The following is a 15,698-nucleotide window of genomic DNA, read 5'->3' on the forward strand; positions in this document are numbered from 1 at the left end:
GGGGACAACTTGTGTGAGGATTTGTCAGATGTCAGTGAACTGGTCATCTCCCCAGATACAGACTTGGTCTCTTGTCTTACCACAGTTACTGAGGAGGGAGTAGCCTCACTTGCAATGATGGTGAGGAGGACGTCCGAGGTCTTGGACCTTTAGCTTCCCTCCATTGCTGTCAAGATGAACGTCTTGACTGAGGTGCTTCAGCCGGTAGTCACCCCTTCCGAACGGCTTCTCCTTTTTAATGTAGCCCTCACGGACGTCCTACTTGGGTCCTGGTCCAAGCCCTGCACAGGGGCTCCTGTAAATTAAACAATTGCCCACTGACAATTACCCGCTGACATCGCCCCATCCCAGGGCACCCCAATTTCCTCACCCCACCCTGGAGAGCTTTGTTGGCCAAGCCTCCACTTCCAAGTTAAATCCTGGCGCCTTCACTACCACTCCACTGGCTTGGGAATCCAAGAGGCTATATACCTTGGGAATTAAGATGTTTTCTTCCACCACCCTGGCATTTGGGTCGTTTAACACCACGTACCTTTTGGGCCGATACGCCCACTCGCTGAGGACTCTGTTGGGCAAGTGCTGCCTATGGTCTCGCAGTAGCCCGAACAATACTCTCCCAAGCTGTTGCTGCAGCTAGGTTACCATATGCTGTGGTCTGGATACAACTAACTCACTTGGCAGAGCAGTTTCATCGTTGGTGGTCCTTAGGCACCACTCCTAGTTAAGAACCTCTGGATTTTAGGAGGATGTCCAGTCCTCGCTCATGCGTATGTCCTTTGATAGCTTCCGTCTCTTCGGAGACAAGGTGGACAGCATAGCTACAGCCAGGTCCTTGGGACTTTCCATGGTCTCTGGCAACCCCAGTCTGCCTTTTGCTCCATTCGTGACCACAAAAGGGTCTTCCAGCCGAGTCTCTACCTGCCCAGTCACCACAGCAAACAAGCTACCCAGTCCCTGCGTGGCCGAAGACGTGGTACCCACAGACGCTGTGGTTCAAGAAGCCATCGGTCAGGCCAGTCCACCACTCACCCAATTGTCAGTGACAATAAAGCCTCTTTTGTTTGCTCTCTGACCATCATGGTCCCAAGCATGAATAATTTAAACAGCAAGATAAACACAGACAAAATCAGTTCTGTATTAAATGACTTGTCCAGCCGGACAGAGGTCCAATTTTACTTTTAACAAAGATACAAACGGAATTTCCTTCAACAATTCCACGTTGTGGGGCACAAGCCTTTTCCCCCAATTTAAGTACAAACACCTTAGTACATCAATAGTGGACAGGAAAGGGCTTTTAGGCAAAAAGCTTAGACTGTTCTCACAATCGCAATTTAGAACAAAGAATACTGGATGCACCTTTACATCAACAAAGTATGTAGTATAACCATTGTATAAGGCACATAAAAATGGTCAACGGCGTTTCGATACCAGTTTTAATTCAAAGGGATCATCATCAGGACATTTATTAATTGCCTAAATGATTTTGAGCCTCTAAAACCAGCCAGTATTGTGGCTACAGATTTAGGCGTCTATTGGTTATCACTTTGTATAATCCACCGCATGGCGTCGGGGGTCCGATCGCGTTCTAGGCGGGGAGTACCGGATCAGTCGGATAGTGCTCCCGCTCGGCAATCCGATCGAATTGCCGAGCGGGAGCACTATCCGACTGATCCGGTACTCCCCGCCTAGAACGCGATCGGACCCCCGACGCCATGCGGTGGATTATACAAAGTGATAACCAATAGACGCCTAAATCTGTAGCCACAATACTGGCTGGTTTTAGAGGCTCAAAATCATTTAGGCAATTAATAAATGTCCTGATGATGATCCCTTTGAATTAAAACTGGTATCGAAACGCCGTTGACCATTTTTATGTGCCTTATACAATGGTTATACTACATACTTTGTTGATGTAAAGGTGCATCCAGTATTCTTTGTTCTAAATTGCGATTGTGAGAACAGTCTAAGCTTTTTGCCTAAAAGCCCTTTCCTGTCCACTATTGATGTACTAAGGTGTTTGTACTTAAATTGGGGGAAAAGGCTTGTGCCCCACAACGTGGAATTGTTGAAGGAAATTCCGTTTGTATCTTTGTTAAAAGTAAAATTGGACCTCTGTCCGGCTGGACAAGTCATTTAATACAGAACTGATTTTGTCTGTGTTTATCTTGCTGTTTAAATTATTCATGCTTGGGACCGTTGTTGTTACAAAAAGTTGCTCCCCGAGGTCCTGTGCAGACTCAGTTGGGGTTCCCTTGTTGTTCGATACACTCTGACCATCATGGGCACCCAGTGGGAGGTAGGATATACCACCACCTGTGCCACAGGAGGTCATTAAAAATAAGATAAAAACGTTGTTATATTTTCCATTTCACTAGCAACAGGAGCAATACTTGCATGACAGTGTGCAAAAATGCATTATTTCCCAAGACATCACCCACTTTCATATATATTTCTATATAGCAGCATCAAATAAAGTGCCCAAGTGCAAAAACCCCATTTAAGATAGCAGTAAAACATACAAAATACATGAATTCTCATAGCAGTAGCTACAGAAGCAGATTACTAGGGCAATTAGCAGCGTCGTCTAAAGTGCAAGTTTTGTAAAGTGCGTAGTTCCTATTTAAAATACCGTTAAGATAAAGTGCAAATGCAAGGTTTCCCATAGCAACAGCAGAAAGGGCAGATTACTATGGCTCATATGATTTACAATTAGCAGCATTAAGTAAAGTGCGGCTGTGCAAGGTGCAAAAATAGAAAAAAGTGCAAAACCTCTAAATACATATAATGCATCCTAGCCTAACAGACATTAGTTCATAGAGGAACGAGAACGGATAGCCATTTTTAAAAAAGTACACACACGATATATAATGTCATTATCTTTAAGCTGGAAAATAATTTTATAGGCTACTTTAAAATCCTTTATACCCTTGGCTCTAAAAAACGGTATCAACAGCTGCTTACTATATTTTTGATAAAAGGAGCAAAAGAACAGAAAGTGCAGTACAGATTGTTTCCCTGGATTCCGACATGGACAAGCCAAATTCTCAATATTAGGTTGATAGCCTATAGGGAAACACAGTAAGTATTGTATAGATCGTGTTTTTAGTCTAAAAAGAAGACTGCGCTCCCAACGTGTAATATCTTTAAGGAGATAACCAACAGGTAAACATGAGATGGGTTCAGCATCACCTTTCATTTGGATGTACTGTTTCACAGAGGTTTTGACCGATTCTTGTTTATGTCTAACTTCCCCATAGTGTTTATATAGGATATTACGAATCGTCTTCCCGTCAATCCCATCTAATTCATCAGGATTATCAAAGATGTGCTTGAGATTGACTGCTGTCAGGCTCGCCCGTACTTGGGCCAGCCAGGTAATTCTAATGCCCTGGTCGCATTTTAGGCAGTCAACCAGGATTTCCCTGGTCAGGGGGGCTTCAGGGTTTTTCCAAACCTTTAGCCAAAACAGGGCAGGGCGGGACCTGATATAGTCCTCCAAATAAAACAGTTTTAGTTCAATGTGGCTTACAAAGGTAGGCGATGATATTGGTATTCCCAGAAGCCTTCTGCAGAATCTATTTTCCTCAACCTGTACGTTTTTTAAATTTGTGTATCCCCAATTTTCAGCCCCGTAGGTCATAATTGGCACACATTGTGTCCTGTAAATTTTTAGTAATGACAGTACCACCTCTAATCTTTTTGGTTTAGGGAGGTTCAGTACTGAATTTATAGCTTTAATAAACTTAGACCGTCCATAAGCCAAATGTGGGGTCCATGAACCACTATCCGTAAATTGTATGCCCAGATAGGGAAAAGTGCGAGTGCATAACAGGGAGTCTTGGTCCAAAGTGATCCTATTAATGTGGCGTTTATTAGGGCCACAACACATTAAAAAGGATTTTTTTTTAATTGGTGCAGAGATCAAGGCTATGCATATAATCTGCAAATCCCCTAACTAAAATCCTCAGGGCGTTTGGTGTGCGACCCATTAAAACAGCATCATCTGCATAGAGTAAGACGGGCAATTTAGTGCCATTTATTATTGGGACGTCGGGGGTTTGATTAGACAAAACATTATGAAGTTCATTAATATATAAAATAAATAAGAGTGGGGCAAGGACGCACCCTTGTTAACACCTCTGCCGACCGTTCTGTCTCCTGACACTGCTCCATCCATGTTAATCCTTACTCAAGCTTTTAAATCTGTATGGAGGTAGGCTAAAAAGTGTACCAAATCATTGTCCAGACCATAATCGAGGAGACGTTGCCAGAGCCTTGATCTATTGACAAAATCAAAGGCGGACGAGAGGTCCATAAATGCCAGGTAAAGTTGACTGTGTCGGGCGATGGTATACTTTCCTATTATTAAATTAAGGTTCAGACACTGTTCCACTGTGCCTAAGTGGCTCCGAAACCCCAACTTGCATTTATTCAGAATGTTTCCATCCTCTGCCCATACCCTGATCTTGTTAAATAGGACTCTCCCCAATATTTTGAGGGTGTTGTCAATTAATGAAATGGGCCAAAGCAACTGGGGTCGGATCTAGATCCTTTTTTTAAAAATGGGGCTGATTACAGAGGTTGACCATGTACTGGGGATTTTAGTTGTGGTTAGATTATTAAAAACATTTAATAACAGAGGGGCCCAGAACTCCGCCTCTAATTTTATAAGGTCAGTAGGTAGCCTGTCCGGGCCTGGGACTTTGTTTCCCGCACTCTGAGTTATTGCCTCCTCTACCTCACTTGGAGACATTTTAATTTGGGTGGGCGGGAGGTTTTCCAGGGTATTGTCACAGTATGGTGGGGAAGCATATATATTTGAGAAATGGGCAACCCATGCTTCGCTAGTGATATTAGTCGAGAGGGGTGGATGGATTCCTAAAGGCTCTCAAAGACTTGGTGGCAGACCAAAAAATATTTGTGTTAACATTTATTATATCACTGCAAAACGCATACTTCCCCGTCCTGCATGCTCACAGACATTAACTGCGGTTCACGGTAGGTCCTGAGTACTTTCAGTGTCCTCTGCTCCCCTTTGGCCTTACCGGCGCCCCTTAGGGGTTCACAAAGTAGATGGCAGTGGTTGCAGCTCATCTGCTGGGATCAGGGGTGCAACTTTTCCCCTATGACGACTACTAGCTGTTAAAGGCGGGCTTGGCCCAGACACTCTTCTACACCTTTAGACTACGGCGGGCCTCATGCAGTCACTGGGGTTCACTATCAATGTGCCAGATCATACCTGACCCCTTCTCAGATTCTCCCTTTGATTGGAGCTGTTCTGGACACTGCAGTTTCGGGCCTGTTCGCCAGAATGACAGTCCAGAATATTCAAGTTATGATACTGATGTTTCAGCCTCTAGCCTAGATTTCGTGAGCCCGACTCTGAGCCTCTGGCCTCTTGCATCCTGCTTGTGACGCATGCCTGCTGGCATATGAGGGCTCTGCAATAGGACGTGAAATTCCAGTGGGCGCAGAGTCAGGGGAATCTCTCAGACATGGTCCAGATCTCGGATGGCACTGCAAAAGATCTTCAGTTATGGTTAACAAACTGCTATTGGGTCAGCGGCAGACCCCCCTCTCTTCCACAACCAGAGCTAACAGCAGTAATAGATGTGACACTCCTGGGCTGGAGCGGCCATCTGGGAGAGGTGGAAATCAGAGGACTCTGGACTCTGGCGGATTCCAGACTCCACATGAACCTGTTAGAGCTCCGAGCAATCAGACTAGCATTGAACCCCTTTTACCCTCACTCAATGGAAGGCGAGGGCAGGTGTTCATGGATAACACCACATCCATGTGGTAATGAAAAAAACAGAAATGAATGTATGTGAAAATTGCACTCGAGGTTTTCCAATAGCAAATTAATCCTGTGTGTGTGCTGTGTTGGAATAATGCCTGCTTAGCATTTAGTACATGAAGTGAAAGTGGCCTAGTCCCAAATTGGTGGCCAGGGCTCCAACACGCTACAACAAATTATATTGTACTCATATTTAACAATTTATTTATGTTAAATCATATGAGATAAATCAATGTTCACAAACATGATAAAAATACATTATGATTTAGCATGATCAGTTTAAATTACACAAAAATACATTAAATCTTAATTTTACAAAAGCACTACATTTTCTCTTTAGAACCCAATGCATTTCGGGACTTGTTGTCCCTTCATCAGGGGCTTCTGTTGAAAAAAGAAGAAAGGAAGAAGAAAGGAAACATATTCAAAAGATGCACTTAATCATTGGTAAACATGTTAATCAAAAATGACATAGACATATAACTTATGCATAAACCATTGCATCATAGCTTCAATTTCTTTTACTCACACCTAGTACACTGTTAGAAATTTCTGACACATCCTGTGTTTAACATTCCTTCTTGTTAAGTACTGTTACGGACTTTTAGACATGTTCAAAATACCACCGTTATCACCTATTATATCAAAGGCCATCACAATTCTCTATGTCTTTGACCTTATTGAAAACGTAGAGATCGAACATAGACAACCTCAGGTAACCAGTCCTTATGAACGCAATGCCCTAGGGAAACAAAATACCATTCAAAAACAATATTCTACTCAAAACTGTCTAGGTAACACGACACCTTGATCCATCATGCGAGTGCTCACCTCTAATGAGGACATACAGCGTAGTGTAAACGGGGTCCTGAACTCGCCTTAAAACGCTCTCTTAACGGCTAATTTCTTATGCAGATAAGATTCACTCTCTGGCATCCAGACTAAACTGTTCTAAAAGGAGTGGATAAATTTGTGATTACCACAGTGGACCGTCCTACGCGAGTAGTGGAAACTTAATAAATGGTAAGTTAACTCACCTTCAGTGTCCAGTATAACGAATCAAAAGCGGGTCAGACATATTCGGTCCACTATCAAAAACAAGCAAACATCGATCAAATTAACTTAACAGATCAAACCGCCAGCGATGTAGAAGTCTGAACCCTCTAATACAATGCTCACCTTCACTCCGCCGTGCGTAACCACGAGTGTTTAGATAGTCGTGTGAGCCGCCATTATTCGCCGCATTTGTTTCTATTTCCTGGATAACGTCATCCCAAACAACACTAAAAACGGACTAGTCATAGAGAGGTCCCGGAGCTACCCTCCGTAAAACGGCATAAACAACAGACCTCTCTCCAAGATAACATGTCTCTAAGAACAACATATAATTAGCCTAAAGTAGAACACGAAATGTGGCTTTATAGACCGGAATTACAGTAGAATCAGCAAGAGTTACAATATAAAAATAACACATGAGGAAGGTTCAGAAAGCTATAAGTAACTGATTTAGTGAAACAACAGTGTTCATGTGGTGCATATGTAATCAGTGTGTGAAAACACACATGGGGTTGTGAATTACTATGTCCAAGTTTACAAAAAGCATACCATTTCCAATTTATCATTGAGCCCGTAGAGCATCAAGGTCTGAAGTTTTTTTATCCAAAAGACTTCTCGCTGGAGGAGAATTTTTGAGTTATCAGCGCCCAAAGATCGTGAAACTTTTTCGATAATCTGGAATTTAAGTTGTGCAATTGAATGTCGTTCCTCAACCCAATGAACTGCCAAACTTGAAGTGGTATTTTGATTGCGGATTCGTCTCTTATGTTCTGATAACCTGATCTTAATCTTTCTCTCAGTTTTGCTGACATAAAGTAGACCACAAGGACATTTAATCATATAAAAAAACAGAGCAGGTGGGGTCATTGAACCTTTGTCAAGAGGCCCTGCATCTCTGGACATGGCGGGGGCGTTTGCCTGACTGTTCAACACCTGGCAGGATCTCGTAACGCCAGAGCAAACAAAATCAGCCAAAGGGCCTAGTGGATCATGCATGGTATGTCCATCCGGAGGAGGTGTAAGCAGTGGGGAGGACCTTGGTTAGAGCTGTAAACCACTGCCAAGAACGCGCAATGTCAACAGTTCTGCGCACTGGTGTTTCCAAAGCAGCTCTTGCTCGGAGACCATTTTCATCTCGAGTGGAGCTCAGGTCTCCTTTATGCTTTTCTGCGCATATCACTCCTGTCCAGAGTTCTCAAGACGATCAGGAGTGACCGGGCCCAAGTCATCCTCATGGCTATGGACTGGGCTTGGAGAGCCTGGTATCCCAAACTGTTGAGAATGGCATTGTTCCGCTGATCAGGTTTTCCCTTTGGGAAAATCTTCTGTCGCAGGAGCAGGGGAGGGTTCTCCACCCAAACATGTCAACGCTCTCCCTTCATTCATGGGTCTAGAGCAGTAACAGTTGACATCTTTGGACCTTCCTCCCGAAGTCTGTAATGTCATCTTGGCCGCCAGGCATCCCTCCACCAAGCTGGTATAAGCCAACCATTTGGTATGGTGTGCAGAAAAACAGGCTGACATCCTTTCTGCTCTCATTTCCCAGGTCCTTCTGTTTATTCTTTCTTTTGCCCAATAGGGCTCTGCTCTAGGCACCTTAAAAAGCTATCTTTCTGCCATCTAGGCATTTCTGCAGTTGCCAGATCCGCCATCTCTTTCAAATTCCCTATTGGACGTAGGTTTCTGAAAGGTCTCCAACACTTGTTTCCACCTACACCCTTTATCTTGCCTCAGTGGGACCTAAATAAAATGTTCTAATGTGCGCTAGGCGGCGTTTCTAGTGGCAATAATATCTACCTGGAGGGTCACTGCGCTCCAGACTGTAACCTGAGCCTCCGTACCTCAACATCTTCCCAAACAAGCTGGCCCTTCACTCTAGAGCTTCTTTCCTATGAAATGTGTCACTCCCAGTCATGTAGGCTAGTCCATCACCCTGCCTACTTTTTGCACTCTGCCTCATTCCTCCAAAGAAGAGCGACTCCACCAACTGCATGCTAAAAGAGCATTGTCGTTTGACCATGAGTGCCCAAAAGAGTTCCGGTGGATGACTAACTCTTTTTGGGGTATGTCGGAGCCTAGTAAGAGAAGGTGGTACAGAAACGTTCCATCTCCTGATGGATCGAGCTCTATATCAAAATCTGCTATGCACTGGCTAAAAAGCAACACCCTGAGGGTGGTTTGTGTGCTCATTCCATCAGAGCCAAGGCTGTGACCACTGCGTTAGCACATAGTCTCGGTCCTGGACATCTGCCAGGTAGCAATGTGGTCATCTCTGCTCACGTTTAACAAGCACTACTACCTGGATAGTCAGGTACGTAGGAATGGGCACTTTGCCTGATCAGTCCTGCAGGACTTTTTAGTGTGAAATTGTTTCGCAGACCCTCCTCAAGTGTTGTATTGCCTGGGTATCTCGCCCAAGGTAAGGAATCTACAGCTAGAAGTCTCTATCAGATGAATACGTTAATTTTCTTATAGTCTCCACTAGGTAAGGCGTTACTGAAGGCAGGTAACTTGTTCATTAGCTGAATTGGGCTAGTGGGTCCGTCGGAACGGGCATTGAAACGGTCTGTCTTCATAATTATTCACTGATTGAGCATCGGGATTGAGACACGTGTTTAATGTAAATGAGCATAGAATTGAGACAAGTGTTTAATGTGGGTTTTCATCCATGCTTCTGTTTGAAAACAAAACCTTAACAATTCCACCAGCTTGCACTGTATATTGAAAATTGCCGAGTGGGATGTTTCTACTTTGCTTTCAAATGCTGCCTTACTGTCGCATTGTTGATTTCTGCAGATGTCTTAGCTCTTTTGTTTTAACACGTTCAACAGCTTTTTCTAGTTCAGTTTGTTTCATTTCCAAAGGATTGCTGTTAACAGTGCTCTTTTTAAATCGCAGCAACAGGATGTGTTCAGTGACTAAGGACCTTGGACATTTGTGCTAGATCGCTTGATGTGGGCACACCACCTGGTCAAAAAGTGTATGCCTTCAGACAGAGAGGGCACACTCTTAGATTAATTGAAACATGAACATTTTATGGCAAATGGTTGAGCTTATTGCTGTAGGTGTCAATATCCTCAACGTATGGTTAATACATTTGTGCTAGTTTCCATACATCTGGCAGTAGTATTCTGGGACATTTTCCTGTTCCTGTCCTTGATGGTTGATGGTAGTAGTTGGGAGGGTTTTCTTTTCAAATACTTCTGTGACCCTGTTCAATTCTACAACGGATTCAGAACTTGGCTGCCAGACTACTCTTGCATATCAATCCTCGAGACCACATCTCCCCTGCCTTGAAAGCCCTGCATTGGTTTTTGGTTGCCAGAAGATCCACTTTCAAGCTGCTTTGTATCACACTCAAAGCGATACATTGAATGGGGCCGCTCTTCATCAGGAATAAAATCACCAAACACATTCAACAAAGAAACCTCCGCTCTAGAGTGGCACCTCGCCTCAAAATCCCAAGATACAAGAAAAAATCCATGGGTAGTATATCCTTTTCTTTTCAAGCAACCTAACTATGGAACTCTTTACCCCCCCAACCTAAGATCCACAGACAACCACCTTATCTTAAGAAAACTACTAAAGAATTGGCTCTTCCCCACATAAGTACCATACACAAACAGAAATACACAGCGTATCACTCTGTATATAAGCATTTAATTGTATTATAGATATGTACCTATATATGTGTATTGCTTTGTATAAACATGTTAAATAATTTTTTTTTTTAAAAAAGGGAAATTGAAGTACACTTGAAAACCAGAGTTTATCTAATGCATCTTTAAGCTACATATACTTACCTACTTAATGCACATATACACTTTCAGTGTATGTGAATCCATATTTTTATTTCTTTTCTCCTAAAAAAGCATAGAATGTGATAACCTATTTCTCACCCTGTACCTCTCAATAAATCCTCTACCTTAACTCTCCGACTCACCTCAAACCTTTATCTACTACTCTTTGCAATGCACTACACTATTTCTCACCTTATACCTCTATCAGTATCTTTAATTTACATATACACCTTCCTCTATGCATCTATATACTTTCAATGTACTTATGGATCTATATATTTATTACTTTCTTCTAATTCAGCATATTCAATGCACTAACCTATTCTCACTCAATACCTCTCTCAATATATCTTCTACTTCAACTCTGACACATCTCAAACCTCTTTCTACTTCTCTTTCCAATGCACTACCCTGTTTCTCACCATATACCTCTATCAATATATCTTCTACATCCACTCTGTCATCATCCCAAACACCATATCGCTTCTGTGATCCCCAAAATAACCCTTTCTAGACTCTCCCTTATTCTACCCCTCTTTGCATCGTTTGACACCTCTTTTTTTCTATACTGATCCCCCAAATAAGCCTTTCTAAACTCTTCCCTGACTCTTCCCCTCCACATCCCTTTTTACTCATCACAAGCCTCCTCCTACCGCTATGACCTCCAAAACAAAAAAAATGAAATCCTTCACTCTTCTCACCCTCCACTATCCTTTTCAATCAAAATAACAGACTAATATGTCCACTTCTCAAATTTTATATTTGACTACACTAATTCACCACTAATCCTCTATGGGTCCCAGAGTAGCGTGCTACTCGCCGAAAAAGCACTTCAACACCTCATCAGGTGTAGCAAGCACTATATAAATGCCAGCCCTTTTCCCTCTTCTATCCCTCCGCTACCCGTCTCGATCAAAATTACTAACATATCCACCACTCAAATTACTTTCATATTTCACTTTACTAATTCACCACTAATCCTTTATGGGTTCTAGAGTAGCGTGCTATTTGCCAAAAAAGCAGCACAACACCCCTCCTCAGAGGCCACAAGCGCTATATAAATGCAGACCTTTTTTCCCTCTTTTATCCGTCCTCTATCCTTCTCAATCCAAATAACTGACTAATATCCACCACTCAAATTACTTTCAGTTTTCACTTTACTAATTCAACACTATTTCGTTATGGGTTCAGGAGTAGTGTGCTACTTGCCAAAACAGTGCCTCAACACCCCATCAGGGGTAACACGCACCATATAAATGCAAACCTTTTTCCCTCTTCTACCCCTCCGCTATCCTTCTGAATCCAAATAACTGACTAACCTATTCACCACTCAAACTACTTTCATATTTCACTATACTAATTCAACACTAATCCTTTATGGGTTCCGGAATAGCATGTTGCCCGCCAAAAAAGCGCTTAACACCCCATCAGCAGCAAGAAGCGCTATATAAATGCAAACCTTTTTACCCTCTTCTTCCCCTCAGCTATCCTTCTGAATCCAAATAACTGACTACGCTATCCACTACTCAAATTACTTGCATATTTCATTACACTATTTTAACACTAATCCTTTATGGATTCTGGGGTTGGGTGCTACTCGCTGAAAAAGCACTATAACGGCTCGTCAGGGTTAGTAAGCGCTATATAAATGTAAAGACAATACAATACAGTTGTAAACAAAATAGAAGATAACCGACTTTTGAGTGGTAAGATCCCTGTGAAAGCAACAGGATAAACATCTAGCATCCAGTGGGTAGCTCTGTGATGGTGCGCTTTAAAAATGACTGAAACGTCCTGCAAAACACAAGTGCTGAGTGTGTTCAAAATACTCAATGGTTATTGTTTATTCATAAGGTTTTCATTCCAGCTTTGTCACACTTGTCCTAACTCACTCTTAGTGTCATCAGAAAATTCACGTTTTAACTTAAGAGCTGAGAGGAGTTGGAGTTTGGATGGAATTTAGGGTTTCTAACTGCTATTGTGTCAGTGGTGCTCTGCAAGAGGAGGCTTTCCCTCAGGATTCAGGGCAGAAACTGTTGGAAAATGTCAAGTCCAGTTAGGAGTAACATATCTCCTTTAACTTGTTTTCCAGCAGGCATATCGTGCATTATGCAAATAGAGCCTTCGCCTGCAGTAGTGTGTCAACCATGTTGGAAAAGGAACTAAAGTAGTTGTATTCCCTTTTCTTTTACATTAGGTCTATTGTGTGTCTTGTATGTTCTTGCCAATTATGCCATGTGATAGATCCAAAAGCAAGACTGTACATAAGACCCCTACAACAATGTCTAGAGGACCAGTCACTCAAAGGAGAATGCCGGAATGGAGTTAATAATTTGGGAGGGTGGTACCCCTATCAACTTCATAATTCCACTCTAATTAGGTCAAAACAATGACTATGTTCAACACCTGGTAGTTAGGTAAAAAGCTAGTAGTTAGGGCACAAGCAGCAGGCAATCCTTAGAGAAGTGTGCATTCTAGGTTCAAGCAGTACCACAGATTAAAGTAAAGAGCCCAGTAACATTCGAAAACCAATTTAGAAAACTAGAGACCAGTTTAATGAGCGAAATAACACCAACATCAAACTGAACCTGCTTTTTAGATTGCAGGGCTGGCTCTTCTACCTGAACTAAATGTTGTTAAGTTTGGCAGGATGGCTCCAGAAATTAGCCAGTATGGTCATTTAAGCTAGCCTCATTCATACATTGGCATTACAAAAGAGGCACAGCGGCCTTCAACTAGGACTGCTTACCCCTGTAAATGGAAAAAATGCTTCTTGTGGTGCCAGCAGCAACATGTTTCAGAGAAAGTAATCCTTCCATACTTGCTACATCTTGCTCAATCTAAGTTACAGTTCTCCTCAAAGTGCATCTTGCTGGAAATATGGTCACAGAAAATGTCCTGATCAACTTTCTTTAAGAATAATACTGTTGTTAAAGGCATCCTGGAAAGCGTAAAGAAAATCTTTCCTCCTTTTGAAACACCTTCACCTTTTTGGAAGTTAAATTTAGTACTTTCAAAATTAAGGAGTCCTCCATTTGAACCTATCCACAAGGCTTCAATGCAATGTCTGTCCTCGAAGACAGCATTTTAGTTGCTATTACTTTAGCACCCTTAGTGCGTGAGTCTGCTGTTAAACCACAAACCAACTGCCTTACAAAAAGGGTAGGGATGAGAACCCATAAATACAAGTGGGGTTGCGTCAGGCAATTAAGTCCTGTAGACTTAGTGTAGTATCAAAAAAATCCTTCAAGTACTTTTTCAAAAGATCAAATAGCAAACAACGCTCAGCCAACGCGTTTCATTCCCTCTAGGGGAACTTCATTAGGGCTTATAAATTCATCAGTGTATGTCATGAAGTATGGTGGCTCATTAATAATTTTCTCCAGTATATTGCGCTGGAGACCGTTGGCGTTTTCAGAGGTATAATAATACCTGTATGTGGGAAACCGTTAGTCCGTATGTCCGGCCAAACTTCAATTGGAGTTTGGCCGGACATACGGACGGACTAACGTTGGGACTGTGGCTGTACTAGTGATGAGAACCCATCCTTCCTTTCTTCTTAATATGGTTTCAGAATTTCACATTAGATAAAACATCACACTTCCAGTACTTTTTTCCCAAGCAATCCATATACTCCAGCTAAACGTTCTATACACCCAGTGGACGTAAGAGAGTTGTAAATATCCCCATCTATTTCTCGTGGTCAGAAAGTCTGAAAATGCAAGGGCATGTGTGGAGTGCGGGCCCTTACCCAAGGGGCTGCTCTCTCAGTTGGAAAATTGGTGTCGTCTAGTGGAACTGCCAGGTAATAGCATTCCAATGTGACTGGCTGGTTCTTATGAGAGGTATCTCTGCAACACAGTTTCTCAGCTTTCCAGCAATACTTCCCTTTTGGCATAGTTCCCTGCCTGGTCAGGCTAAGGGGCTGTTTGTAGCCCTTCTGTGCTCGCAGTGAAGCCAAGAAGCTTTCTCGTCCTGCAACAGACATGATTGCATCATTGTGATGCAATCGTGTTGGTTACAGGACTGTCCCACCCACCTGGGGCGAGAGAATCTGCTGCTCCGACCTAGGGTTGCACGAAGGGAGCAGGGCACCGGAGCTGCACAACATCTTCTGCTCTAGTGCCAGGCATTTTGATGTGACCTCCCCATCAATAGCACAAGAAGTAGAAGAAGTTTCAGCACCATGCCTCAATTTGTTTCTCTCTCTGGCGAGAGTCCAACTAGTGTAAATCCCCCCCTAAAAACACTGTGTACTGTTATGCCATACCACATGTATATAGTAAAAAGCCAGACATATTAGCTTTTTTGAAGGCTGTTACTTTGTAGTCTTGGAGTTATGCGATATTACCAGTTGTTGATTACAACAGGGAGGGACTCAGTTCAGGAGAGAATATCAGGATACTTAGGTAAGGAAGAAAAAAACATTATGTGTAAGTAACTTCCTTTAGTAGGTCCCCATACAAAAAAGTTAGATCCAGTTGAAACAATTTTAGCCAAAAGCGTTTTGGTCATCACAATCATACTTTATCATTTAATCAAAGTCAAAAGTGCATGTAGGTGAAAAAGGGATTTGGGCATAATTTGGGTTTTGAATACCAGGCGTATAAGGGTCATTGGCAATGGTTTTAACATAGCACTATTTTATATTTGTATGTTGTCAAGTTTACTTTCTCCTGTAAACACATGTTTTTGTTTCTTGTAGGAAAGTTCTGCAACTTCTGGCAGTAAACGTTGGGTGTCGCAGTGGGCCAGTTTGGCTGCTAACCATACCAGTCATGAAGAGGATGATGACAGAATGGAGTTCCGTATGCCGACTTCCCTAGAAAATGGTAGTTAACCTGTAATCATTCACTTATGTTTTGGGGTCATTAAAAACATTATTTTAGCTGTTACCTTTTTTTTAACACTACAAAGGTAATGAAGAATTTGTAACCACAGAGTTGGCTTACAAATTCTATTAGCAGGATTCAATATTTGATGGTGCAGGCAGAACCTAAAATAACCTTCATCTGAAACCATAGCCGGTAACAGATCTGTTGGTT

At 42.4% G+C, this 15,698-nt stretch overlaps 1 protein-coding gene across 5 annotated transcripts in view; it reads left to right on the forward strand.

Moving 5' to 3' along the window:
• Nucleotides 1-15,698, forward strand: part of CEP170 (centrosomal protein 170) — a 548,658-nt gene that overhangs the window by 310,974 nt on the left and 221,986 nt on the right. For all 5 annotated transcript variants that reach the window (XM_078648584.1, XM_078648586.1, XM_078648587.1 and 2 more), the window contains one exon: nt 15,359-15,485. In XM_078648584.1, coding sequence (XP_078504710.1) covers nt 15,359-15,485 — 127 coding nt within the window. The remainder of the gene's footprint in view (nt 1-15,358; nt 15,486-15,698) is intronic.

The sequence above is a fragment of the Lissotriton helveticus genome, chromosome 6 (assembly GCF_964261635.1).
Source record: "Lissotriton helveticus chromosome 6, aLisHel1.1, whole genome shotgun sequence".
Classification (NCBI taxonomy): domain Eukaryota; kingdom Metazoa; phylum Chordata; class Amphibia; order Caudata; family Salamandridae; genus Lissotriton; species Lissotriton helveticus.